Raw genomic sequence first — 27,961 nt, 5'->3', positions numbered from 1 at the left:
AATTTGAGATATGGGTTTGTGAGTTTTTGCCACTTTTTGTGCTTGCGATTTTCTTGAAGAAAGTATTGTTTTGGCTTCTTGGTTTTGCATCTTCTGGTGGATTTTTGATAAACAAAACAAAAGAATGGGAGGCTAATGGAGGAAAGCAAAGTTGGCTCTGAGATTGAATATGTGTTTATATGTTCCAAGAACATTGGATGACTCGCCTCCTTCCATTGACACTGCCGATAGGTTGTTCGACGCGACTCTACTTTCGCCGGCCAACTAGGCCGTGAGCTCGTCCAGGCCCGCCACGCCCACGACCTCTTCTCACAGTTTGAATCTCTCTAAAAGTACCAGTAAATCATCCAAGGTTTGTTCTATGCCACCATATATTATCTTTCACATTCACTAACATATATTGTCTTTTTTTTTTTTTAATGATTCTGCTCGTTCAGAGTACTTTTTCTGCGTATATTGTTTGACAATCTTGAGCTATGCTAGGGTTGCTAGCTATGGCCTAAAGTTGACAAGAAAGTAATAAAACTAGTTAGTATAATCGTTCATGTTTTGATGAGAGCATAGTAAGTAAATTGTGTACTCTTTTCTTGATTTTAATAAATTTAAATTACTGTTTGTGAAAGCTTTGTTTTTTTAAGTTTCACGGGCAGTCAACAATGATAGGAAGTAAGGAATAAACCCAAAACAATTATAATAATAAGTGTAGTCCATCTTTGTTTTTTGTTCTTCTCTTCGAAAACTATTCGTATCATTTCCAATGCAGATTGATGCCTTTCCTTTAAATATTGAAAATAATCATGATGATTATCCTTTCTTTATTGTTTCACTGCCTCTTAATAAAATAATGACTTTAAAAAGTCTCATAACTTTTTTTACTATTAATTTTTTGAATACCACAATTGAAAGCCTAGGGACTCCTAGAAGGAGGTCGTAGTGATGATAAGAAGCATTGATATTGATTTCAGTAATTGTGTCTGTTACTTTTATGGCAATGCACATGGATTCTATCCTACAAAGGAAGATGGTGAGATGGTCCTAGTCGTGTTAATTTCTGCACAAATCTCAAACTTAACATACTCTCTCATTAACATAATGGATGGCTAAGATTGTTTTGACTATACTGTTGGAACTTTCATTTGTGTGTATGAATTATTAAAAATAAATGAAAAATCCTTTTATGAATCTCCTTAGTATTAGAAGTCTCACATTGATTATGAATACTTCTTTAGAAGTGTATTTAGAGTGGACACTGCCCTAAGAGAGGATACCCACTTTTGTAAAGGTGGGTGCCTTGTGAGAATCCAACTGCTAAGTCCAGTTGGAATCAATATATGCTTACATATCATATTATCTTTCTCAAATTTTAGTCACAGCATAATTTATTCTTTATATGGTAGCTGGTATATTGTATTAGCTAATTTTTTTTAATCTGGATTCAGCTTCTTTAGTCCTGTGCCAGCATCAAAACTTTGGTCAGTGCAACCACACCACAAACATTTCAGATCAACATGATAAGCCACTTATATGCTTTGTTTATAATAGGAGGCATCCTAAAAATCTACATGACTCATACTTTAGGATTTAATTGTCTATAGGTTATTAGTTAATTAGTCCAGTTGCCACTGTATTACTGGACCGGCTGGCATTTTGGGGTTATCAGGGAGATACCTATATAATATGGAAAGGAAATCATTGTAGGGGGGGGGGACTAAGTTTGATTCTATTGGAGAGCTTCACCCTCTCAGATGGTGGAAATAGGAAACTGGGGCCTCTCGAAGTGCTTCCAAATTGTAATTGTTTAATATCATCAATAAAGTGATTTTCTTGTGCGAGTTCAGATATATAAGTTCTTACCTAGAAAGAATCTATCAATTTGGTGTGGTGAGCTGCGAATATGGGTCAAAGAAGGCAATCGAATGATCGAACAACGTGGAGGAAGAGATGGAAACCATGAAGATGGAACTTGATGCAGTCAAAGAATCAATACAGAAAATGGGAAGGCAGATGCAAGAACAGCTACAACAACAGTTTTAGAGTTTCTTGGAGATTCAAGAAAATTCAAGAAAAGGCCAAGAATCGGGAGAGCACTCAGCAAAAGGGTCAGACGTCAAAGATAATTACGATCACCGAGATGAGGTCCGTAGGGGCAATTCACTTGAGAACCAATGAGACAAACCCAAGGTGAGTGACACAAACTCTGGCTAATCTCAAGGGTTGAACCCTCATCGTCAAGAACAGCGCCTGAAGAAACTCAAAATGCCAAGCTATGATGGAGACAATCCCGATGGGTGGATCATGCAGGCTGAGCAATACTTTTCTTGCTACAACTATAATCAAATGGAAAAAATAGAAGCAACCTTTATCTCCTTCACCGATGATGCCCTGTTATGGTATTAGTATGAAATAAAAAAAGGGTGATATCCAGTTGGATTGCCCACCATAGCCCACCATAGTCAAACATGCCCCTTTGTTTGTGGAACTAGATGGATTGCCTCCAACAAGACAGCATGAGCATGTTATACCTCTTCCACCCAGCACAAATCCCATAAGCGTGCACCCCTACTGTTATCCGCACTATCAAAAGACAGAAATCGAAAGATTAATTCATGACATGTTGGCCACCGGCATTATACAGCCCAGTACTAGCCCATTTTCAAGTCTCGTGCTGCTAGTGAAGAAGAAAGATGACTCTTGGAGGTTTTGCATTGACTATAGGGAACTCAACTGAGCGAAAATACAAGATAAGTACCTTATTCCAGTCATAGATGAATTATTAGATGAATTAAATGGTGCTGTATTCTTCTCTAAACTTGATTTAAAATCAGGTTATCACCAAATTTTGGTCAAAAAAGAATATGTACACAAGACGACATTTCAGACTCATGACGACCATTACGAATTCCTAGTCATGCCCTCTGGGTTGACCAATGATCCAGCCACCTTTCAATCACTAATGAATGAAATTTTTCGACCACTCCTATGGAAGTCGGTTATAGTATTTTTTGATGACTTTCTTGTGTACAGCAAGACTGAAGAAGAGAATGTGCGACACTTAAGGATGTTTGGTTGGAGGTAATGCAATGGAAAATGATCAATTTTCATTTCATTTATTTGTTTGGTTGCATTTTAGAGTATTGGAATATCATTTCAATGAAATGGTTTCTCCATCATTTTGGTGGAATGACTATTCCATTTGAAAATAGGAGGAAATACCATTCCAATGTAAGATTGAATTTTTTTCTCAATTATTTTGGTTCATATTAATTTTTATTATATTCCATTCCTATTCATTTTCTTATTCTTTCATTTTCATTCTCTCAAACGAAACGTCACCTAATGTTTCTACTCTTTTGGTAATAAAAAGATGATATAGAACTAAATACTTCAACATAAAAAAATTATACAATCACAAAATAATAAAGGGAAGCACTCCTTACACCATAAAAAAATTATGGTGACATTTGATTGCGAGTAATGCAAACAATGAAATAGACTTAAAATTAGTAATAAAAATTGGAATCAAATTTAATATGAGTAGAAAACATCAATAATTTTTTTTATTTGGGTATTGGAATGACAATTCCGCCCACTTTTAAGTGGAATAGTCATTCTGCCAAAATAATGAAAAAATCATTAATGATGGAAAAATCAGTCTACTGGAATGGCATTCCAATACTTTATAAAAAAAATAATAAAAGAATAGAAAAAAAAATTAAATTTCATTCTATTTCTTTCCATTCCATTATTCCCAACCAAACATAACCTAAGACAGGCTCGATACAAAACAAAATAAAAAAATTGTAATTTTAAAACGACAAACTTAAACATGCATTTTTTTGGATAAAGACTAACTTTTACTATTATCCTTAATTGGGCTGGGCTTAGGACGGCCCAACCCAGTCTTCACCTTCCCTGTTGTCGTTCCAGAACCTTAAACCCTAACCACCCTTACAGTATTCAAATGATTGTTGTGTAACTATGGTGGAATAGAGGAAGAAGACAATAATGGCGAGTCGAAAAGTGAGAGTAGAAACAAAGTCAGAAAGCACAATCGATACACAAACCGAGTCAGAATCGTTGAAGAATGACGACTTGAAATGGTTAAAAGACCTTCTAGACGTTCCAATTGGAAAATTTTTACCCCATCTCGAATTCCAGAGAACCCGAGTTGAATGCAAGGTTGATGCTCCCATTCATGTACGCATTTTTTCTTTTGTGTCATTTTTTTGTTCATAAAAAATTATTTAAAGGGGAATACTTATTTTTTTGAAGTTTAAAAAGAGACAATATTCGAAGAAATAAATCTACAGAGAATTCTTTGTTTATGTTTCTGTTGTAATCTCTTTTTTTTTAATCACTCTTTATAAACAAAAAGTTTGGTTTAGTTTGATTGACGAGTCATAATTTAGTTGTTTTTTTGTCTTAAAAAACTATCTAAAGATAAAGTTGTTTAAAAAGAGACAATATTCGAAGAAATAAATCTACAGCGAATTTTCCTAGGTTTGTTTAATAATTGGGTTATTCAAAATTTATAAACTTTTCATATTTAGTACTTGAAACTATAGGAATTCTAAATTTGGTGTATTTGATTTGGTTTGTTTTGGGTCATATAAGTTTTGGTTAAAGTGGGAAGCAATGAATGAGATCACATTGAAAATTAAGAAACTTTTCTTATCTAGGACTAAAAAATGTGTAGGAATTTTTAAGTTGGGTTAATTTATTTGGTTAAAAGGTGTTTTTGTTGAAGTGGGGAGCATAATTTTAACTTCTTAATTCAGCTAAATCGGCAAAACAATTGAAGTGGATATGGATAGCTCTAATTTGTCTCTTGTGTGATTTTCTTCTTTCTTGTATGTATTTTGGTGCTTTCAGATTGATACCATACATAGCATACACATCTGTGGGTAATGATAATAGTATGCGGCTGGATAATTTCTGCGACAATTTTAAAGTTAAGGTGATTCTACTGACAAAGGAAGATATGGTTTCATATGATTGGTATCAATCCAGCACTTGCAAATGCATTTCGGAGAATCCTTATAGCTGAGGTTCAATAGTTTTGGCAATATTTTGACAAAAATATTTTTGAATGCTTACAGAATTGGCAATTCTTACCGTATTTTATGATATATATATTGTAACATTCTGATCATTACGCAGATTGATATCGGTTCAGGTTCCAACAATGGCTATTGAAAAAGTTCTTATTGCAAATAATACATCAGTTGTTCAAGACGAAGTTCTTTCCCACAGGTTGGGTCTCTTTCCAATCAAGGTTGACCCGAGATAGTTTGAATATGCAGGTTGGACTCTAAATATTTTCGATAGTTTAATTTTTATGTTCTTTTGTAAAAGAAGGAATTAATTTTTGGACTAAGGTATTTTTATTCATCTTGTTTTTCTTTTATGATGTTAGACAATAATACACAAAATGAAAAGAACATTATTGTGTTAAAGCTCCACGTTCGTTGTGCAAAAGACATGCCTCACACTGCAGGTTTAACTTTTTTTTTTCTTTTTCTTCATATTTGATAATTGTGATAAAGTGACAATTTAATCTCTTTGTTTAGTCTCTTATTGGGTATAGTTTGTTTTTGTTGTAATGTTGTAATACAGTAAAGTCAAATGAATTGAAGTGGTTACCCCATGGAAGTGAGTTTCCTTCGAAGTCTAGTTCATCATCAAAACCAAGAACATACACATCATTCGCTTGCAGCCAGGATTCCTTTCCAGTGTTTTCCAACAACCCAATCACAACTATGGAAAACATTATTATATCTAAGCTGGGCCCTGGCTAGGTAATCTTGTGTATGTTTGATTATTCTATTGTACTATCTGCTGATGCTGGAAGGCATAAATTGTTTATTGGCCATTATGTATAGATCTTTACAACTTAAATACATGTCTTAAAACACAAAATTAAGAAATTTAGATCATTATAGTTTACACGTACTTTAGTTTCGTAGCTTATGGATAACAGCTTAATTGGTAGATGTTTCTAGGCAAAAACCTACAAGGCGTAGGTTTTACCGACAGCTAGGATTGGCACTGGAAAATTTCTTTTACGATTAAACTTGGAGACTAGAGAATCAAGTACATTATTTTCTTGACGAGGTAGGTTGATGGAAAAAATGCCTTGGCTTTTATAGGAACATGATATTATTTTCTGAAGCTCGAGGGTGTTATTGTGGGGCAAAATTATTTTTTTGCTCCCATTTTGAATAAGTTTTGTCAATTTTTTGTTGAATCTTAACTGAGAAACCCACCAAGACTTCTTTTTTTCATGAGTTTCTTTCTTATAAATAAAAAAACCGTTGGTGGAAGGATATTCTTTGTTTTTGCATGAGTGATGATCATTCTAACTTATATGTTTCTCTTAGTTTAAAGTGCTCTTGGTCCATTCTCGTCTCTATATGTAAAAGTTATCTTCACTTGTTTCTTAATAGACTGAAAAGTTATTTCTCTAAAACAAAATGATTTCTTTTTCATCTAGGAAATTGAATTAGAAGCACACGCTGTTAAAGGCCCAGTAAAACTCATGCTAAGTGGCCATGTGGCTACTGCCTGGTATAGGATGCTTCTTGAGGTATATGATATGTTTTTTATGTGACTTTTCAATTCTTGATTCTAACTAGAGTTTGGAAACATATGTTTGATCTTTTTGTTATAATTTTATTTTTAGGTTGTATTATTGCAAAAAGTTGAAGACGAGTTAGTTGTGGAACTAAAAAATAAATGTTCGGTCAATGTCTTTGATATTGAAGATATTGGCAACGGTAAACTGATGTTCTTTTCTCTTAAAATTCTTTCTCGATATGATTATAAATCTTTCTTCTTTTTGTCAGACTGTTTTTTTTCTTTTTATTTCTTTCTTGATTGTCAATTCGAATATTCAACAGGTAAGAAACGAGCTACAGTAGCACATCGACGAGATTGCACTCTTTGTAGGGAGTGCATCATAGGTGGCAAACAATGGAAGGATCGTGTATCATTACACCGAGTTAAAGAACATTTCATATGTAAGTTGGCAATTGCAAAGATTTTGATTTAGAGTGCTTATAATTTCTTAATATGATCCTTCTAATTCGAATGGTTTTCACTTTCACTTGTTACTATCGAATCAATTGGAGCCTTACCTCCTGAATTATTATTTACGGAAGCAGTAAAGATTTTGGAGGACAAATGCAAATGAGTGATTGTTGAGCTTTCATAAATATTTTTTTTTTCACTTGATAGAGAAAGAGAATGCAATTTTTGTAAAACTCTTTTAATTTTAGAATCTATTTGTGTAAAAGCTACTGCTAATTCATTATCATCAAGAAAAGGAGCCATTCAGGCCATTGTTGTCCTATTTAAGCAACTTTTTGCAGGCTTAGAACAATAATTGTCCATTCAGGCTTAGATATTTTTTTGGGCTATTTTATTTGTAGTGGCCATATTTAATGAGGATGTTGCAAAGGCTCTGCCAGGGGGAGAGCTTAGAACACATTCAAGAACTAGTTGAAGAAGATATTGATGTTTGGGTTGCTGGTAATTATGAGAAAGGGGTGGCTGCCACTATGATGCTGTTGCTAATTCAGTAGCCTCTGCAGTGCTTTCAGCTGGTTTAAACTATTGAGTTCCATGCATGTTTTGTGTTATGACTTGCGTGACATGGATCGGGTGTCAAACCGAGATGGTGCCTAGATGGTGTGTGTAACACCCTACTTCCTTAGAGCCGTTACTAAGTGAGTTTAAAACGTGCATTTAACTCACCAGTTGAGGTTTTAGGTCAAAAGTGTAATTAAATCATAAACAAAGTTATATAGTTTGGAAATAATTCCATTTGCTGAAAATCATAAAGTGTTTGACATTTGGGATCCCAAAATACCGTTTAAAAATATTTACAGCATATAAGTACAACAAAGTCGGCTAGACGTCAAAATCTAGGTTTTAATACAATCATCTCTCAAAACCACTGGCTGTGGCAGCCAGGCAGGCCAAACATGTACGCGCTGCTTCACGCTCTCCGTACTCATGGTTGGTTGACTTTCCCCTTGCCCTTACCTGCACCACAGAGCACCCATGAGCCAAAGCCCAGCAAGAAAACCTTCACAAGATGAAAACATATGCATAACAAACACTTAGCATATAAACAGGCCATCAATAGGCTAAACACATACGACCATGCCGTCCTAGGCGCTTTACCAGGCCTTGGGTTTGCGGTCCATACCATAAGGATATCCCAGGTATCCTTTAGGGTCTCACCCTGGTAACTCGTACTCCACGTGCTAAACGCTGCACCCGGCCCCTTGCCGCACTCGACCTTGCACTCTACGTGCCTAACGCCATTCCCGACCTTGCCGACCTCGGCCTGCGCCGTTCCCGGCTCTTGCCGAACATTTACACATTTGCATTCATAGCATAATAAAGCATATACTGAACACGAACAAATTCAATCAAAGGGCTACGCCCTGAAATACAATCATATGGGGCTCTGCCCTGCATACAAACTGTATGGGAACAGTGGTTTTCTTACCTGCGTCCCAAGCTTTCCAAGCACCGATGTCCCGAGCACAGTTCCCTAGTCCGAGCCTCGCCGAAGCCCTAGTCACAACACATTAACAATATCCACCTATCAAACTATAATCCAATAAATAACCTCAAACCATAATTCTAATCCAATTATATCAATCCAGGTGATAAATCCATCCCGAGCCTTAACTAGTGAATTCCTGAGCCTAAAACCTCTTAAAAACCCAAAAGTACCTTAAGCACCGCGACCCTAGGTTCTCATGCCGCGGCCCCCAGCTCAACTTGAGGCGTTGCCTCAAAATTGCCCACACGCGCTGCGACCCTTCCTGAAGGGCACCGCGGCGCGCCTCCAATTCCTGACGCCCCAAGTTCAAAGGGGCTACAGCTCAGCAAGAGCAGAGCCGCGACCCAACCCCTCGAACCCAGAAAAACTCATCATTTTCACCTCGAAAACCAATCCAATTACCCCCAAAATCAAGCCAACAGTCCAGACTAATTATCACAAAGGTTCTATGACAATCTCAGCATCAAAACCTAACAAAGACTAGCCCCAAAATTCAGCCAAGCAATCAAGAACAAATCTAAACTTAGCTAACATGCAAACTCTGAAAATATACCAGCAGCTATTCAGTACAAACTACTAAGATTTAAGCTTACCATTGCTAAATTATGCTTCTGAGCTAATCTTCTAGGTTCCAAGCTTCAATTCTCCAAAGCTCCAGCTTGAATCTCTGAATTTTCCTAGCTCATTTCCTCAAGGTTTCCCCCTTAGTGTGGTTTTGAAAAAGAAAGAGAGAAAGGCAGAGGCTTGAGTCGGTTTCTCCAAGTTTCCCAATATTTCCTCTGTTTTGTTTTATTTAACTTAAGCTTTAAGGTTACCTCAAAGCTCGGGGTACCAAAAACGTCCCCGAGGGAAAAATGGTAAATTTCCCCAATATTCTCTCCTAGACATTCTAACCTCAAATATATCTCCAAATATTTATTTCCATAACTCGATAACCCCATAAAACATCTAATACCAAAAATACACCTCGACTCGCCTTGAGTCGGATTCTCAACCCCGTTGTGACTTTCTGGCTAACTGCTCCCTAGGACTGTCTCGGATCGTGCTACACAGATATATCACAAACATATCACATTTATCACATATGCACATAAATTCATATATTATAACAATAATTCACTTATTGCCCACCAGGCACGCTAATCAAGGCCCTAAGCCCTATTGGCAAATTTGGGTCGTTACAACTATCCCCTCCTTACAGAAATTTCGTCCTCGAAATTACCTAAATAACTCGGGATACTGCTCCCTCATCTCTGATTCAAGTTCCCTCGTCGCCTCCTCAACCTTGCTTTTCCTCCACAACACTTTCACCAAGGCGATGGTCTTGCTCCGCAAGACTTTATCCTTCCGGTCAAGAACCTGAACCGGTTTCTCCTCATAGGACAAATCCTGATCTAGCTCCAATTTCTCATAACTCAGAACGTGCGTTGAATCTGACACATACTTCCGGAGCATGGACACATGAAAAACATCATGAACCCCTGATAAAGTTGGAGGCATCGCTAGTCTGTAAGATACCTCTCCAACCCATTCCAGAATCTCGAAGGGGCCAAAAAACCTAGGGCTCAGCTTGCCCCGAACACCAAACCGCTTCACTCCCCTCAATGGTGAAACCCTAAGAAACACATGATCACCAACCTGAAATTTCATGCTCCTGCGTTTCAGGTTTGAATAACTCTTCCGACGACTCTGGGAGGCGAGCATTCGCGCTCTAATCTTTTCAATCGCCTCATTGATCCTCTGAACTATCTCTGGATCCAAATAACTCCTCTCACCTATTTCATCCCAATGGATAGGTGATCTGAACTTCCATCCATAGAGCATCTCATACGGAGCCACCCCGATCGTCGCTTGATAACTGTTGTTGTATGAGAACTTGATCAAAGGGAGATACTTACTCCACGATCCCCCAAAATCTAGCACACAGGCTCGCAACATGTCCTCCAATATCTGAATCTTCCTCTCAGACTGTCCATCTATCTGAGGATGATAAGCGGTACTAAACTGCAACTGCGTGCCCATAGCCTTCTGCAGACTCTCCCAAAACTTGGAAGTGAAGGTGGGGTCCCTGTCAGATACTATCGACCTCGGATCCCCATGAAGTCGAACAATCTCCTTCACATATAACTCAGCATACTGCTCCACAGTATAAGTCGCCCTAATAGGCAAAAAAGTGGGCGGACTTAGTATACCTATCCACAATTACCCACACCGAGTCATGCTGTCCCACGGTCCTCGACAAACCAACTACGAAGTCCATGGTAATATCTTCCCACTTTCATTCTGGAATCCCCAGAGGCTGCAGCAACCCCGCTAGCCTCTGATGCTCAGCCTTGACATGCTGACAAGTTAAGCACTTGGCCACATAATCCACCACATCCCTCTTCATGCCCGACCACCAATACAAAACTCTCAAATCCTGGTACATCTTCGTCGTACCAGAGTGCAAGGAATAGGGAGTGGTATGCAATTCATCTAAGATCTCCCGCTGGATATCAGAATCCATCAGAACACAGATTCGACCCTTGTACTTCAGTAACCCTATCTCTGAAATAGAAAAGTCCTTAGTCGCTCCGACTAAGACATTCTCTCTGTGACCTCTCAACTGGGAATCTTTCCCGTGCGCCTCCTTGATCCTCTCAAGAAGTGTAGACTGAAGAGTGATGTTGGCTAATCGACCAAACACCAACTCTATACCCGCTCTAGTTATCTCCTCGGCTAGCTTATCAGATATCTGTCTCAAACTAAACAACTGTCTTGGGCCATTCTGACTCAATGCATCAGCCACTACATTAGCCTTCCCAGGATGGTATAGGATATCACAATCATAATCTTTAACCAACTCCAACCACTGTCTCTGGCGCATATTCAGATCCTTCTGAGTAAAGAAATACTTCAAGCTCTTATGATCGGTGTATATCTCACACTTCTCACCATAAAGATAATGTCTCCAAATCTTAAGTGCGAATACCACCGCTGCCAACTCCAGATCGTGTGTGGGGTATCTCTGCTCATACTCCTTTAACTGTCTCGATGCATAGGCTATCACCTTACCAGCTTGCATCAACACACACCCCAAACCCTGTCTAGATGCATCACAATAAACCATAAACTTTTCATTATCTGTCGGCAAACTTAACACTGGCGCGGTGATCAGTCGCTGCTTCAACTCCTTGAAACTGTTCTCACATCTGTCCATCCAGACATACCTTGTCTTCTTCTTTGTCAGTTCTGTCAAAGGCGTAGCTATTCTGGAGAACCCCTCAACGAACCGCCGATAATATCCCGCTAAACCCAGAAAACTCCTCACTTCAGGAACATTGCTTGGTCTAGGCCAATCTCTGACTGCCTCGATCTTACTTGGGTCAACCAGAATCCCCTCCTTACTGACGATGTGGCCCAGAAATGTAACTTGCGGTAACTAGAACTCGCACTTACTGAACTTAGCATATAACTTATGCTCCCTTAACCGCTGTAAAACCAATCGCAGATGTTTCTCATGCTCTGTCTCTGACTGAGAGTACACCAAGATATCATCGATGAACACAATCACGAACTTATCCAAGTAATCCTTGAAAACCCTATTCATCATATCCATAAAAGCTGCTGGGTCATTGGTTAATCCAAAGGACATAACCAGGAATTCCTAATGTCCATACCTCGTTCGGAAAGCGGTCTTTGGTATGTCCTCCTCTTTAATCCTTAACTGATGGTAACCTGATCGGAGGTCTATCTTGGAAAATACTGTTCTTCCCTGTAACTGATCAAATAAATCGTCGATCCTAGGCAGTGGATACTTGTTCTTAATGGTTAACTTATTCAGCTCCCTGTAATCAATACACATCCTAACAGATCCATCTTTCTTCTTGACAAACAACACTGGAGCACCCCATGGCGAGAAACTCGGTCTGATGAACCCCAAATCAAGTAACTCCAGCAACTGAATCTTCAACTCTTTTAACTCCGTTGGAGCCATTCTGAAGGTGTCCTAGATACTGGCTCCGCCCCTGGTGCCAACTCTATAACAAAATCAATCTCTCACTGCGGCGGCAACCCCTGGCAGATCTGCTGGAAACAAATCCGAAAACTCACACACCAATCTAGTCTCACCCGGTCCAACCGACACCACCCTAGAGGTATCCACAATGCTCGCTAGGAATCCTATGCAACCTTCCTGCATCAAGTCTCTAGCCTTCAATGCTGAAATCATAGGTAATCGCGATCCACTAGCTATCCCCACAAATACAAAGGGTACCTCCCCTTCAGGTTCAAAGATCACCATCCTGCGCTTGCAGTCAATTTTCGCCCCATACTTCGATAGCCAATCCATCCCTAGAATCATGTCGAAGTCATCCATCGCAAGCTCAATCAGATCAGCAAACAACTCCCTACCATCTACCTCTACTGGTAAAGCTCTAATCCATCTCCTAGAGACTACTAGTTCCCCAGTTGGCAATAAAGTCTGAAAACCCCTAGCATACAAAACACTAGGTCTACACAGCTGGTCTATCACTCTAGTAGACACAAACGAGTGAGTAGCTCTTGAATCAAATAATGCAGTATAAGAAGATCTAGCACTAGAAATCTGACCTGTCACAACCGAGGGGCTAGCCTCCGCCTCAGTCTGAGTCAAAGTAAATACCCTGGCAGGAGCGAGACTGTCACTCTGCTTCAGCTCCTCTTTCTTGACTTGAGGGCAGTCCCTCTTCAGATGACTGGCACTCCCACAGACAAAGCAGGTCCTAATCCTGCACTCACCCTAGTGTTGACATCTACACCATGGACACACTGGAAAACTCCTCCAGTTGTCACTTTCGCCCTGACGGCCAGCAAAAGCATCCCGTGCCTTTCTATCTGAATTGGGAGGAACAAAGGAATCTGGGGCCTTCCTCTTCTGCTCAATAGAGCCACCACCCCAACTGGATCCAATAAAAGGAGGCACTGTCGTTCTGGCATCGCACCTAACAGTGCTTTCCTTCTAGATATGATCTTCGGCCCCCTCAGCTGTAAGGGCCTTGTCTACAACCTGAGCATAAGTAGTAGTTTCTGGATCCAAGGTAATCTTCACATCACGAGCAATCATAACATTCAAACCCCGTATGAATCTGTCTCTTCTTGCCACATCAGTCGGCACTAGATCTTGTGCAAACTTCGCCAATCTGTTAAATCTCAAAGCATACTCAGTCATGGTCAACAGATTCTGAGTTAGGTTGATGAACTCGTCAACCTTCGCAGCTCGAACTGCCATATTGTAATACTTTTCATTGAATATGTTTCTGAACTCTTCCCAAGTCATAACTGTTACGTTCCTTCTCTGAACTACCACGTCCCACCAGATGCAGGCATCCTCTCTGAACATATAGCTAGCATAAGCTACCCTCTTATTTCCCTCAACCCTCATAAAATCCAGAATTGAGGAAATCATATTTATCCACTGCTCTGCCCGTAGTGGGTTTGATCCACCTTCAAAGGTGGGAGGATGCTATTTCCTGAACCTCTCATACAAAGGTTCCCACTTATTCTCCAGAACAGGTTGAACTGGCACTGGCGCCATAACCTGCTGAATTGGCAACCCTGTAACCTGTGGAGGGGCCTACTACCTCAGTTGGTTGCAGCCTTGCTTCCATTTCAGCAAACATCTGCTGCCAATTTTGTGGGGCAGGTGGAGGGTCCTCACCCTGGTTGTCATACTTGGCCAAACTGCCGCGGAGTCTAGATGATTGTCGAGGCATCCAGCAAATATGCCTGCAACCAACGATGCTGCTCATCAGGCATGATAACAACATCCAAAACCACCTCCCAAACACATCAGCCAACCACAAACAGTAGTTCACATAACGTACAGATAGCATACAACACACAACGGGCCATTCCATGGCGTCATGCATATGTTAACTCATTCATCATGCTCTATATGAAATAAGCAGGAAAACAGGGCATTCAAGCACATATTCAAGCATATTAGTCAATCATACCAACCAACCCTAAGTCGAGCTTGTCACTGATAGCGAGCGTACATGTTCGATCAATCTCCAGAACCATAAACCTTGGCTCGTTCTGATACCAAGTTGTAACGCCCTAATTCCTTAGAGCCGTTACTAAGTGAGTTTAAAACGTGCATTTAACTCGCTAGTCGAGGTTTTAGGTCAAAAGTGTAATTAAATCATAAACAGAGTTATATACTTTGGAAATAATTCCATTTACTGAAAATCATAAAGTGTTTGACATTTGGGATCCCAAAATACAGTTTAAAAATATTTACAGCATATAAGTACAACAAAGTCGGCTAGACAACAAAATCTAGGTTTTAATACAATCATCTCTTAAAACCACTGGCTATGGCAGCCAGGCAGGCCAAACATGTACGCGCCGCTTCACGCTCTCTGTACTCATGGTTGGTCGACTTTCCCCTTGCCCTTATCTGCACCATAGAGCACCCGTGAGCCGAAGCCCAGCAAGAAAACCCTCACAAGCATAAAACATATGCATAACAAACACTTAGCATATAAATAGGCCATCAATAGACTAAACACATACGGCCATGCAGTCCCAGGCGCTTTACCAGGCCCTGGGTTCGCGGTCCACATCGTAAGGATATCCCAGGTATCCTTTAGGGTCTCTCCCTGGCAAATCGCACTCCACGTGCTAAACGCTGCACCCGACCCCTTGCCGCACTCGGCCTTGCACTCTACGTGCCTAACGCCATTCCCGGCCTTGCCGACCTCAGCCTGCGCCGTTCCCGGCTCTTGCCGAACATTTACACATTTGCATTCATAGCATAATAAAGCATATACTGAACACGAAAAAATTCAATCAAAGGGCTACGCCCTGCAATACAATCATATAGGGCTTTGCCCTGCATACAAACTCTATGGGAACAGTGGTTTTCTTACTTGCGTCCTGAGCTTTCCAAGTACCGATGTCCCGAGCACAGTTCCCTAGTCCAAGCCTCGCCGAAGCCCTTGTCACAACACATTAACAATATCCACCTATCAAACTATAATCCAATAAATAACCTCAAACCATAATTCTAATCTCTGGGGCATTGAATTTTATCAATCTGGGTGATAAAATCCATCTAATGAATTCCCGAGCCTAAAACCTCTTAAAATTCCAAGTACCTTAAGCGTCGCGACCCTAGGGACTCATGTTGCGGCCCCCAGCTCAACCCGAGGCCTTGCCTCAAAATTGCCCACACGCGCCGCGACCCTTCTTGAAGGGCGCCGTGGCGCACCTCCAATTCCTGACGCCCCAAGTTCAAAGGGGCCATGAGTCAGCAAGAACAGAGCCGCGACACAACCCCTTGAACCCAGAAAAACTCATCATTTTCACCTCAAAAACCAATCCAATTACCCCCAAAATCAAGCCAACAGTCCAGACTAATTATCACAAAGGTTCTAACACAATCTTAGCATCAAAACCTAACAAAGACTAGCCCCAAAATTTAGCCAAGCAATCAAGAACAAATCTAAACTTAGCTAACATGAAAACTCCGAAAATATACCAGCAGCTATTCAGTACAAACTACTAATATTTAAGCTTACCTTTGCTAAATTATGCTTCTGAGCTAATCTTCTAGATTCCAAGCTTCAATTCTCCAAAGCTTCAGCTTGAATCTCTGAATTTTCCTAGCTCATTTCCTCAAGGTTTTCCCTTAATGTGGTTTTGAAAAAGAAAGAGAGAAAGGCAGAGGCTTAAGTCAGTTTCTCCAAGTTTCCAATATTTCCTTTGTTTCGTTTTATTTAACTTAGGCTTTAAGGTTACCTTAAGGCTCGGGGTACCGAAAACGTCCCCGAGGGAAAATGGTAAATGTCCCCAATATTCCCTCCTAGACATTCTAACCTCAAATATATCTCCAAATATTTATTTCCATAACCCGATAACCCCATAAAACATCTAATACCCAAAATACCCCTCGACTCGCCCTGAGTCGAATTCTCAACCTCGTTGTGACAATCTGGCTAATTGCTCCCTAGGACTGTCTCGGATTGTGCTACACAGATATATTACAAACATATCACATTTATCACATTTATCACATATGCACATAAATTCATATATTATAACAATAATTCACTTATTGCCCTCCAGGCACGCTAATCAAGGTCCTAAGCCCTATTAGCAAATTTGGGTCATTACAGTGTGTAGCAAATTGAGATGGTGTCGTTGTTCGACCACCATCTTTAAAAACAAAATTGGGGTAGTTCAAATGGTCAGACGTAATTCGAGTCGATCCTAGGCACCTACATAGTAGTAGGCTTGCTCTTGTTTCATGGGAACTAAAAGATACTCCTTGCAAGTTTAGATTTGTAAGGGCTTCTTCTACATTCAAAATTTTGAACTTCATTGCTGAATATCAAATATTACATTGCATAATACCATATTCCATAGTGCTTTAGTTTGATTGAACAAATGACATTAAAAGTCCCAAATTAGAAATCAACTTTGAAATCTCTTTTGACCTAATCCACCCAAATAACAACCCAAGTAATTCGAGTTGTATTTTTAATTAAGAAAATTTTATTTAATTAAGGAGTGCTAAAGAAACTCTCAATTGTATTCTTCTTCCTCAATAAAAGTATAATATCTTCTTCATCAATAAAAGTAGAATATAAAGTGAATTTAGCACTTCTATTTGATTTATTATTATTTTTTTTTTAAAGTAGACAAATTTTTTTCTCTAAAAAGTAAAACTGATCAACTTACTTAGGGATGACTATATAACCCATGGTTATTTGATCCAAATGGGGACGGGAAAATGACTGGGGCGGGGAATAACAACCACACATATATACGGGTATGGTGTGGGTACGGTATTAGCATAATCCGCCCCATTCCCGTCTCGATATATATAATAATTTATTTATTTGTATAATTCTATATTTTATAAATATATAATTCTATTGTACTTATATATTATTAAATATATAATATACTTATTGAAATATTAATAAAAAACTAATTTTTTTTCTATGTTTTACTATATGTAATCATCATGTTTTTAAGGTGCTTGGGTCAATCTGTGGAGGGTTATTAGATATCGACAAAGTTACTTTAGAGGGGAAGAATTATTTCTGTGCTCACCTAAAAGTGGTTGGGGATGCTTATGGATTTATTCCCAGTAGTATTTCCCTTCCGTATAATGGAGAGATTCTTTCCCTGCGTCTGTTTAGATGTCAGGAGAAAGGTGGGAAGGTGGCCATTTGGTTCAAACAAGTTTGGATGAGGAAATTATCGAGGGAGGAGACGTCTGGACCGAAAGCCTTAGCAGGGAGTCATTTGGAGGAGAAAGGGGTGCTCGATATTGAGAGGAAGGGGTTTAGAAAGGAAGATGGTGAGAGGGAGAACGGTCGCACGCTGGTCAACGGTGGTCAGCCGGCTCTGCGTTCAGGGTATTTAGACGCTCCTGTTTCTTCACTAGGAATCTGGGAGATGGTCAATAACTCCCATAACTATTGCATGGCATTAAAGAAAATTTTCAAGAGATTGTTGACAGATTTATCTTTTAAAAAAATTGGATTAGCCAACACGTGTAAAGTTTTTAAGAAGGTGGAGGATTTCACGTTTAACATGTGGCAATTTGAGAAATTCATGATCTCTCTTTCAGTTGATTATTTGGGTTGGTTTTTTATTTTGGCAAATGGGCCTTGCTCTTTTAAGGTGAATATTAGCCTGAGGGCTCTCTTCAATCCAATGGGGCAATTAAAGAAATTGGGCCATAGTGGACTGGGCCGGTCAGGTTCGGATACTCTGCTACGTATCCTTCGGGGAATTAATCCGAAGGGCCGTGATAGTTTTTTTCAAGAGGAAATTGTTTATTGGGATGATTCGGTGCGGCAGAGTTCTCCTAGGAAACGTAGTGTTCTGTTTGAGCATATAGAGGAGAATGAGTCAGAAATTGAAGCGGAGATGGATGGCTGGAAAGTGCATTCTCGTAAGAATTCATAGAGTAGTGCAACAAGCATGACTATTTTAGAAGAACATGGAAAGGGTTGACTTTTTTTGACCCAGTTTTGGAAGAGGATAATTTTGTCTATCCTGTGGTTGAAGATCTTGAGTCGGGCAGTTCGGAAGATGAAGATGTGGATGGTGATCTTGACGGTGAAAGGGTGGACGATGAGGATAGTGTGGTACAGGAGAGAAGTTTGTGGGATGAAAAGATTATCGAAGGAGGCTCTATGCTTAGTGTTGTAGACAGAGGTGAGTGTGAGAGCCAGCTGTTGGAGGGAGGTTCTAAGCAGAATAAGCCAGTCGTTCATGGCACTGTTGTGAGAAGGGAAGAAGATATGTTGAATGAGTCATCTAGACTTCTCAATACCATGGTCTCTTTGGGTATCTCGGTGTTTCCAAATGATAAGGGGGAGAAGAATAAAGATGGTTCTGTAAGTCTATCTCAGAAGAGTTACCATGAATTATGGAAAATAAGTTTCAATGTTAACTACGATAAAAGGAAGAAGAGAGGTGTGGGGTATAGTTATGATTCATGAAGATTATGTCTTGGAATGTGAGGTGGTGTGGTAACAAAGGGAAATGGAAAGCGATTAAGGAATTAATCTATAAAGTTAATCCATATATAATCGTTCTTCAAGAGGTGAAAAAGTTTTCAATAGACCGGAGGTTCTTTGGAAGCATTTGGTGGTCTAGGTTCAGAGCTTGGATTTATCAGCAGGCGATAGGTCGTTCGGGAGGTAAATTATTTTCTTGGGATACAGGGAATGTCTCTGTTATTGACTCCTTAGTTGAGGATTACTCAGTTTCTGTTTGCTTGATGACTAAGGGGAAGGATCCTTGGTGGCTCTCTGGTGTGTATGGGCCTGTAGTGTATGGAAACAGAGATAGTTTTTGGGATGAATTAGCAGGGCTGAGTGCTATATGAGGTGATAATTGTTGTGTGGGGGGAGACTTTAATGTGGTAAGGAGAGTTGATGAGAAATTGAATATCAAGTCTAATACAAGAAGTATGAAGATGTTTGATGCTTTGATTAGAGAGTTAAAATTAGTTGAGCCCAAACTTGACAATGGTCGGTTCACGTGGTCGAACTATAGACAAAAGCCAATTTGTTGTAGGTTGGATAGATTCCTGTACACTCCTTCATGGTCCGAAATTTATTCTTTCGTTCGTTTGGAAGTGTTGGTTCGGGTTGTGCTGATCATAGCCCAGTTGTGTTAGATTCGTGCCCTCCTTCTTGGGGGCCTTCTCCTTTCATATTTGATAATACTTGGTTGGAGCATAAGGATTTCTCTAGCAATTTTCAGAATTCGTGGGCATTGGTTAAGGTGCAAGGGTGGTCGGGTTTTCATTTTATGTCAAAGCTAGCCTTGGTTCGAGATAAAATTAGGGAGTGGAGTCGTCTGGTCTTTGGGAATAGGAAAATGCTTAAACAGTTGCTGGAAATGAGATTGTTTGTGCTGGATAGACTGGAGGAGGGGGGATCATGGAATGAGCATCTTCAAATGGAACGTTCAAAGGTGAAGGAAGAATGGCAGCAGATTGTTTTTGAGGAAGGGAGAAGTGTTTGGTTTAAGGTGAAGTGTCAATGGGACAAGGAAGGGGATGCTAACTCCAAACTTTTTCATAGTATTCTCTGTGTTTGAGAAGCGAGAAATTTCATTTCTAGGATTGAGGAAGAGGATGAAACTGTTTTGGATAAGGACGTTGATATTGAAAAGGCTATTGTGGGATTTTACTCTTCTTTATATTCGGCAGTCTCTAGAGTTTGGATTAGGGTAGATGGGATCTCTTGGTCTCCAATTCAATCGGTCCTGGCTTCTTTTATCGAGCGGTTTTTTTCGAAGGATGAAATTAGACAAGCGGTGTTCGATTGGGATGGGTCTAAGGCCCCAGGGCCAGATGGCTTTTCTATGGCAGTTTATCAGAACAATTGGGATGTTGTGAAAAGTGATCTTTTGGAAGTTTTTCAAGGTTTTTTAACCGATGGAGTCATCATGGGAGGAACTATGAAACCTATATATGCCTTATTCCTAAGAAAATAAACAGCTGTCGGGTGAAGGATTACAGGCCTATTAGTCTTGTCACTTGTCTTTACAAAATTATTTCAAAAGTGTTGGCTTATAGACTTCGAGGAGTTCTGGCAGACACAATTGTGGAAACTCAAGGAGCTTTTGTGGAGAGTAGGCAAATTTTGGACACAATTTTGATCACAAATGAGGCAGTAGAGGAATACATGAGCAAGGGTAGAAAATGTTGGGTGTTTAAAATTGATTTTACAAAGCTTATGACTATGTGGATTGGGGTATCTTGGATTTAGTTTTGGATAAGAAAAGTTTTGGTGAAGTTTGGAGGAGGTGGATGCAAGGATGCCTGTCCTCCATGTCTTTTCAAATGGTTGCCCAAGGGAAAAATTTATAGGATCGAGCGGTCTTCGCCAAGGGGATTCCTTGTCCCCTTTCTTATTTACTCTGGAGGTGGATGTTTTGGGTAGAATGATTGATAAGGCTAAAAGTGTCTCGACTTTTAGAGGTTTTACAATGGGTAATGACAGAGTCGATGTCAGTCATCTTCAGTTTGTAGATGATATGATATTCTTTGCTAACGATGAGGAGTCCTTGGTTGTGCTTCTGGATATCCTAAAGGTCTTTAGTGTTGTGGTTGGTTTATCTATAAATTTTTAGAAATGTCAATTGTTGGGGACTAATCTGCATAAGGAGTTAGTAGATCAGTAGGCTAGTGAGATTGGTTGTGAAGTGGGCCAGTGGCCAATTCAGTACTTTGGCTTTCCTTTGGGGGCTTCTCCTCATTCCAAAGTGTTTTGGGAGCCTGTTATTTCTAAATGTGCCAATCGATTGGATAGCTGGAAGAGTGCTTTTCTGTCAAGAGGTGGCAGGTTGACTCTTATTCAATCTGTTTTGTCTTCTATCCCAGCGTATTACCTGTCACTTTTTTGTATCCCTAAGTGTGTGGTGGGGTTTATTGAGAAATTGATGAGTGACTTTCTGTGGGAAGGTGTGGATCGTTCAGGGGCTGACCACTTGGTATCCTGGCAAGAAGTCTGTAAATCTCACAGTCACTGTGGATTGGGTATTGGAAATTTGGTGTTGAGGAACAAGGCTTTCCTCATGAAGTGGTTGTGGCAGTTTCCTTTGGAAAGTAAGTCTTTATGGCATAGGGTGGTTAAGAGTAGGGTGTGGTGTAGATGGTGGTCACTGGGATACAGATTATGGGGGGAGATTGTCTGCTCGTGGTCCTTGGAGAGACATCACGACTTTGTATGAGAACTATAGGCGTTTGGTCTGCTTTAAGGTGGGGAGGGGAGACATGATTCGATTTTGGGAGGATATTTAGATTGGTGATTCCTCCTTGAAGTCGCAATTCCCTGGTTTATTTAGGGTGTCCAGGGCTAAGAATTGTTTAATCAAAGACCTGGCAGTAGCGGAGGGTGCTAGGAGTTCAGTCGACCTAGGTTGGGATTTGAGATTCAGAAGGAATTTATTTGATAGGGAGGTTCCTAGTTTGGATGAGTTGTTGCAATTGCTTCAGTTTGTGGATCTTCCGTCAATTTTGGAGGACAGGAAGATTTGGATTCCAGACAACAGCGGAGTTTTCAACTGCAAGACTGCCTTTCATAGTTTGAGATACGCTCATTTAGGCTCGGAGGTTTCTTGGGCTAAGAGGTTATGGAAGAGTGTCGTTCCTTCGAAAGTTAAAGTGTCTGGCTGGTTGTTATTCTTGGATAAGTTAAATGTCCATGTTAATTTGCAGAGGAGAAGACCTTTTCAATATTTGTCGCCAAATTGGTGTGTGTGCTGTAAGAATGAGAGTGAGTCAGCAAGTCATTTATTTATGGAGTGTTCTTTTTCCTGGGTTATGTGGGGGTAAAGTGTTTAACAAATCTGGGGTCTCTTGGTGTATGCCTTCCTCTTGTTCTCAATTGTTCCAATGCCAGTTAGAGGGAGAAAAGGGGATGGCTCGTTTATGGTAGAGTACTGTGTTGGCCACTTTTTGGGAAATTTGGTTAGAGAGAAATAGCAGGATTTTTGAAGAGTCCTCTTGTTCTGTGGAGTCTCTCTGGGATAAAATCAGGTTCTTAGTTGCTACATGGGTGTATAGATCGAAAGGTTTTGAGGGAGTTTTTTTTTATGGATCTGTGTAGGGAGTGGGTGAATTTGTGGTCGTAACTTTTTTGGGTAGGGTTATTTTCCGGGCCTTGTTTTTGTTTTTGTTACCACGGTATTCCTCCGCCATAAGTGAGGGCTGTCAATGTTATTGAGAGGAGGTCTTCTTTGACCTCTGTCTCTTTTTCAAAAAAAAATGCTGCCCGATTTTACCTAGCCTTTTGTAGTAGAAACAAATGCTTCGGGCTTCGGGTTAGGAGCAGTCTTACTACAAGAACCACATCCAATTGATTACTTTATTCAAACACTTGGCCAACAAGCTCGTAAGAAGTCCATCTATAAAAAAGAACTCATGGAAATCATTTACGTAATAGCTAAATGGAGACCGTATCTTATGGGTTGCAAATTTTTAGTTCGAATGGACAAACACAGCTTAAAGTTCCTATTGGAACAGCGAGTAATTGGCTCAGAATATTAGAAATGGGTGTCTAAATTGATGGGCCTTGATTTTGACATTGAGTATAAAAGCGGCGCAAGCAACCGGGTGGCGGATGCTTTGTCCCGACAACAACCAGCAGAGTTACAAAACATTTTGGCCACTGTTGAATGGCAACTATGGCGCCAACTTTAAAAGGAAATAGCCCCTGACCCACTGTTACACAAAATCATCAGCGATAAAGAGCAAGGACAAGTCCATCATGGGTTTTCCGTGCATCAAGGGGTACTATACTACAAAAATCGACTGGTCATTCCTAAGAAATCCAACTTACTTGGTCAGATTTTTTAAGAATTCCATTGCAGCCCTATGGGAGGCCATGCGGGTGAGCTTAAGACTTTCAAGAAAATTCAAGCAGAATTATTTTGGGAAGGGATGAAGGCGGAAATTCACCAATTTATAAGGTTGAAAACTTGTGTGTTGTTTGATTATTTTAATTGATATTGACATATGGTTAGGTCAATAAAATAGGGGAAATGCTGCCCGATGTTTTATAGATCTAGTTATCATTTTTTTAAAGGTTTTTCATGCATCATTATTTTGATATATTTTATAACGTGAATGTAATGTAGGTTAAATCAAACTATAAGTATGTCTACCCAAGATGTTGATTTTGTTCCTTCAACAAATATACAAGAAGTGCAATCTCTTGATAATAGAAGTGATGGAAATGAGAGTAGGGGTATAAAAAGAAAGAAAACATCTCTTGCATGGGATCATTTTACATTGCAAATGATAGATGGTAAAATAAAAGTAGTTTGCAATCACCGTGGGAGAGAGTAGTAAGGGGACTAAACACTTACTTCTTCACATGGAAAGATGTCCAGTAAGACAGAAACAACTTGCCAAGAATCCTAATGCAAGCCCCTTAGTTACCTTCAATCTTGATCCTGAACTAGGAAGAAATTTTTTGGCTGAAATGATCATTCTACATGAGTACCCTTTGTCGATGGTAGAGCATAGTGGTTTTATAGACTATTCGAATACTATTTCTCCTATGTTTCAAATGGTGTTAAGTAATACAATTAGGTTTGACATTTTGAAAATATATAAGATTGAGAAAGAAATTTTTTGAGAAGTTTTGGAGAAAAATAAAAGTAGAATAGCCTTAACCTGATATGTGGACTGCCAATCATCAAAAGAGGGGATATATGGCTGTGACAACTCACTTTATTGATGACTCTTGGAAGTTGCATAGTCAGATTATAAGCTTTAGATATGTGCCATGCCCACATGATGCTCCAACACTTACAGAAACTCTAAGTTCTTGCATGTCTGAATGGAATATTGAACACAAGATTAGTACAGTGACTGTAGATAATTGTACTACGAACGATGCAATGATTCCACTTTTGAAGGAACAATTTGATTCTAAGTGTTTCCTTTTAAATGGAAAACTACTTCATATGCGTTGTTGTGCGCATATTTTGAATCTAATTGTTAGGGATGGCTTGTTTGTTATTGGTGACAGCATTGACAAGATTCGAGATAGTGTTGCTTATTGGTTGGGCACACCAAAAAGGTATGGAAAATTTGAGGACACTGCTTGTCTTCTCAGAGTGACATGTGCTAAAAACTTGTCACTTGATTGTGTGACAAGGTGCAATTCAACGTACCTAAGGACATGCCTGAAATGATGAACCTACTGGAATTTGGGAATTCCCTAGATTCTGGTCACAGGCCCATAAATGAAAAATCGACATAGAAACTTTCGAGGGCCATTTTGTAACACCCTAATATCGAAGTGTGCCTAAAACGACTCATGAGAACTAGAAACAGACCCTCAAATGCAATATCATTGGCATTCCTAAACAGATATAAAAATCCTCAAGCATAAACAAAAAAAAAAAGGCAGGTCAAAAGCACTTACCCGAGATGAAACGAAGGTATGTGTTGAGATGAGTGCTGACCCTGAAATATTGTTTGCCATCTGCCCAAAAGTAGCACGATTCATGCCAATCGTCCAAAGCTTTCGAAAAAGTTGTTGAAGATAAGGGTGAGGAAGAAGAGAGGTTTCTGTGAGGGTTTTGGTTTTTGTATGGTTACAGTGTGACTCTTAGGAGGTTTTTTCTGGGTTTTATACCCAATAAAGTTTGAAAGCCATTTCCCAATGACAATTGAATCGTTTACCTTGATAAGTCCATGAGGGCAATCCAACGGTCGGGGTTCAAAAGGTGCGGATCGTGATCATTGCTTCTTTGGGAAAAGACGCGTCGGGTAAGGAATGGATGTTTGGGATCATGGAGTTGACCCCTAATTAAATGCAAGGATTGATGGGCCCAGCAATGGGGCGTTGACACGTGGGTTGGCTTTCCAGAGTGACGTCAAAGGAAAGCTCAAACATTTTTTCCCGCCAATTTTTCAAATCACTCATTTTAATTTCATCAAATATTATTTGATCTGCATCATTGTTTGTCCTGAGTTACTAATTATTATGGGGCGGGTCATGACCCACCTCGGTAGTTTTTATTTTATTTTTAAAAACATCTTTTTTTAAATACCTTTGCCACACCCAGATTTCGAGATAAGAGGTGATGACCTCGAATGCTGGGCTCGTCAAGCGTGAGCTCGAAAGGTATGAAAACATTGTATGGTCCAGTTGTAAAATCTCTGAAGTAAAACTACGACCTCGAAGATGTGTAGCCTCGGGATTTTTTCTGAGTTCGAATGGCACGCACTGGGATACATCTGTTACCATTTGTCTTCAAATAAAACAGGCCAAGCTTGGGAAGTGCAAGCTCGGGTGTCATAGCTTCGACAGTATCTATCTACACTGAGCATGTCCTGAAGTTGGGTGACAAATTCGTAACAGTTCCATAAGTCTTGATAGTCACAATGCCGATTGCTGATCTCGAAGACCTGATGAGTCACCTGGGATAGCCCGTTACGTGTGAATATATTTATTGTTGTGTAATCCCGATATTTAAGGGATACCATTTAGTCTGTCATCTGTTCCTGATTCTTATGGGACGTTTCCATGTATATAGGAGAAATTGCATTTAATGTCATTATTTGAATTGATATACAGAATATCTTCTCGAAATATGTGGGAATGAACTTTGTAACCTTCCCTATAAATAGAGGAGGAATGACCACTTGTAAGGGATCGGTTTCTGATTGCTTGAGAGAAAGCTCTCTGGGTAATTCGTCTCTGAAGAATTTCCAGAAAACTCTGAGCCTTAATAACATAGACTTGTGGACTAGGCAGAATTAACTGCTGAACCACGTAAAAACCTTCTTTTTTTTCTTCATTATTCATTCACTTCATAGCTCACATTGTTTAATTGCTCTACGATTTAAGTTGACGAAAAACGGCGTCAACAGTTTGATGCTTTCATTGAGAGCATTAAACAATACGTGCGTAAGTCTATTCAGTCGAAGAAGCCTCCCTGAATCAACTATGACCGCGAATGATCCCAATGATCCTGAGGAGGAAATCTTAGAGGAAGCTGACTACCCCTGACGTGCTGGAAAGCAGCCCATGATGAATTCGGACCCTGATGAGAGGAGTGGGTCCTCTGACTCTCGAGGACCACCGGCACCACTAGCCCCCAGGGACAACGAGGACATGTATTATAATCCAGAGCGGTATGTCCCTATTGTGGAGTTTGAAAATCATCAACTGCAAAAGCAGTTGGCGGAGGCCAAGAAACGTAATGAAGAGCTGGCCAGATTGGCTGCCGAGGCGCAGGTGGCTTAGCCCCCACCTCCGCCAGAGGCCCAAGCTCTGCCTCCATGAGATGTTCATGTTCCACCGCGCAGGCCTCATGGGCGACCTCGCAAAAAGGCTGCCACCCGAAGGATGGAGCAACCTCCGCCACTTGTGGAATAGCCTGCTCCCTCGAGGCCCCAGAGAAGTACCCCGGCTGGAGCTCCTACCAACTCAACTGCAGAGGTACTGATCGAGATAGGGAATAACTGAGCTCCCGCGGAGGCTTGGATCCAAAATCCTGGTAACACGCAGAACGTTCCTGAACCAGCTCAGGCGAACTCGGGACCTTCTAGGCCCCGTAATGGATGGTAGCCACCATCATCCATAAGGCACCCACCATCGTCGATAAGGTATCCCTTACCAACTCAGAGAAACATGCAACCGACTCGGGGTGATAGGGAAAGGCGAGTTGGGCAAAAACATGGGAATGGGAAAATTGTTAGGGATCATAGAGGTACCCAACCCACGAGAAACCAAATGTCTCGGTCTCATACTATTGAGATGAGGCAACTAGAAAGGAACCCGTCTCGAAACAACCGCGCGACGAGCCATATCAGTGAAGGCTCGGGAGACACTAGATCGGTTAGTATGTATGACCAGGGATGCAAAAATACTGGGAATCGAAGGAATCACCCAAATTTACGAGAACACCTGAACAAAAATCAAGGTAATGATAACCCCTCGAACCCAGACCTGAGGGATCACCTCAATGGACGCAAGAATCCTATGCGCAGGCACGAAGCTGGAATTGTGATCAACGATAACCAGTTTCAAGTTAGACCCCTCGTGGATCCAGTCCAAGAAAGGATCGAACAACTAGAAAGAGCGTTCAGGCTCTTACAAAATGAACGAGGTCAGGATCAGGATGAAGAGTTTGATGAGGAACTCGAGCCCTTTGCCCCCCATATTTTCAACACCCCATTTCCTCAAGGATTCTGAATTCCTAATGTCCCACCATTTGATGGGAATTTTGATCCATACAGTCACTTGAGTACGTTCAATACAATTATGAAAGCGAGTATTGTGGGCTACGAGCTTAGATGCATGCTGTTTCCAACCTCTCTCATAGGACCAGCAAAAAACTGGTTTGAAAAATATAAGA

The 27,961-nt window shown here is 40.2% G+C and overlaps 1 protein-coding gene and 1 pseudogene across 11 annotated transcripts in view; both read left to right on the top strand.

Moving 5' to 3' along the window:
* The first annotated feature begins 3,587 nt into the window (after positions 1-3,587).
* On the top strand, positions 3,588-7,414 carry LOC133798594 (uncharacterized; annotated as a pseudogene).
* Positions 7,415-7,734: 320 nt separating this feature from the next.
* Positions 7,735-27,961, top strand: part of LOC133798592 (uncharacterized) — a 41,341-nt gene continuing 21,114 nt past the window's right edge. For all 11 annotated transcript variants that reach the window (XM_062236970.1, XM_062236974.1, XM_062236969.1 and 8 more), the window contains exon 1: positions 7,735-27,961. This exon is cut by the window's right edge and continues 14,316 nt beyond it. In XM_062236970.1, the coding sequence (XP_062092954.1) occupies positions 27,868-27,961 (94 nt within the window). In that variant the 5' untranslated portion in view covers positions 7,735-27,867.

The sequence above is a fragment of the Humulus lupulus genome, chromosome 8 (assembly GCF_963169125.1).
Source record: "Humulus lupulus chromosome 8, drHumLupu1.1, whole genome shotgun sequence".
Lineage (NCBI taxonomy): Eukaryota > Viridiplantae > Streptophyta > Magnoliopsida > Rosales > Cannabaceae > Humulus > Humulus lupulus.
Note: the sequence above shows the minus strand (reverse complement) of the source record. Positions and strands in the feature narration are given on the sequence as shown.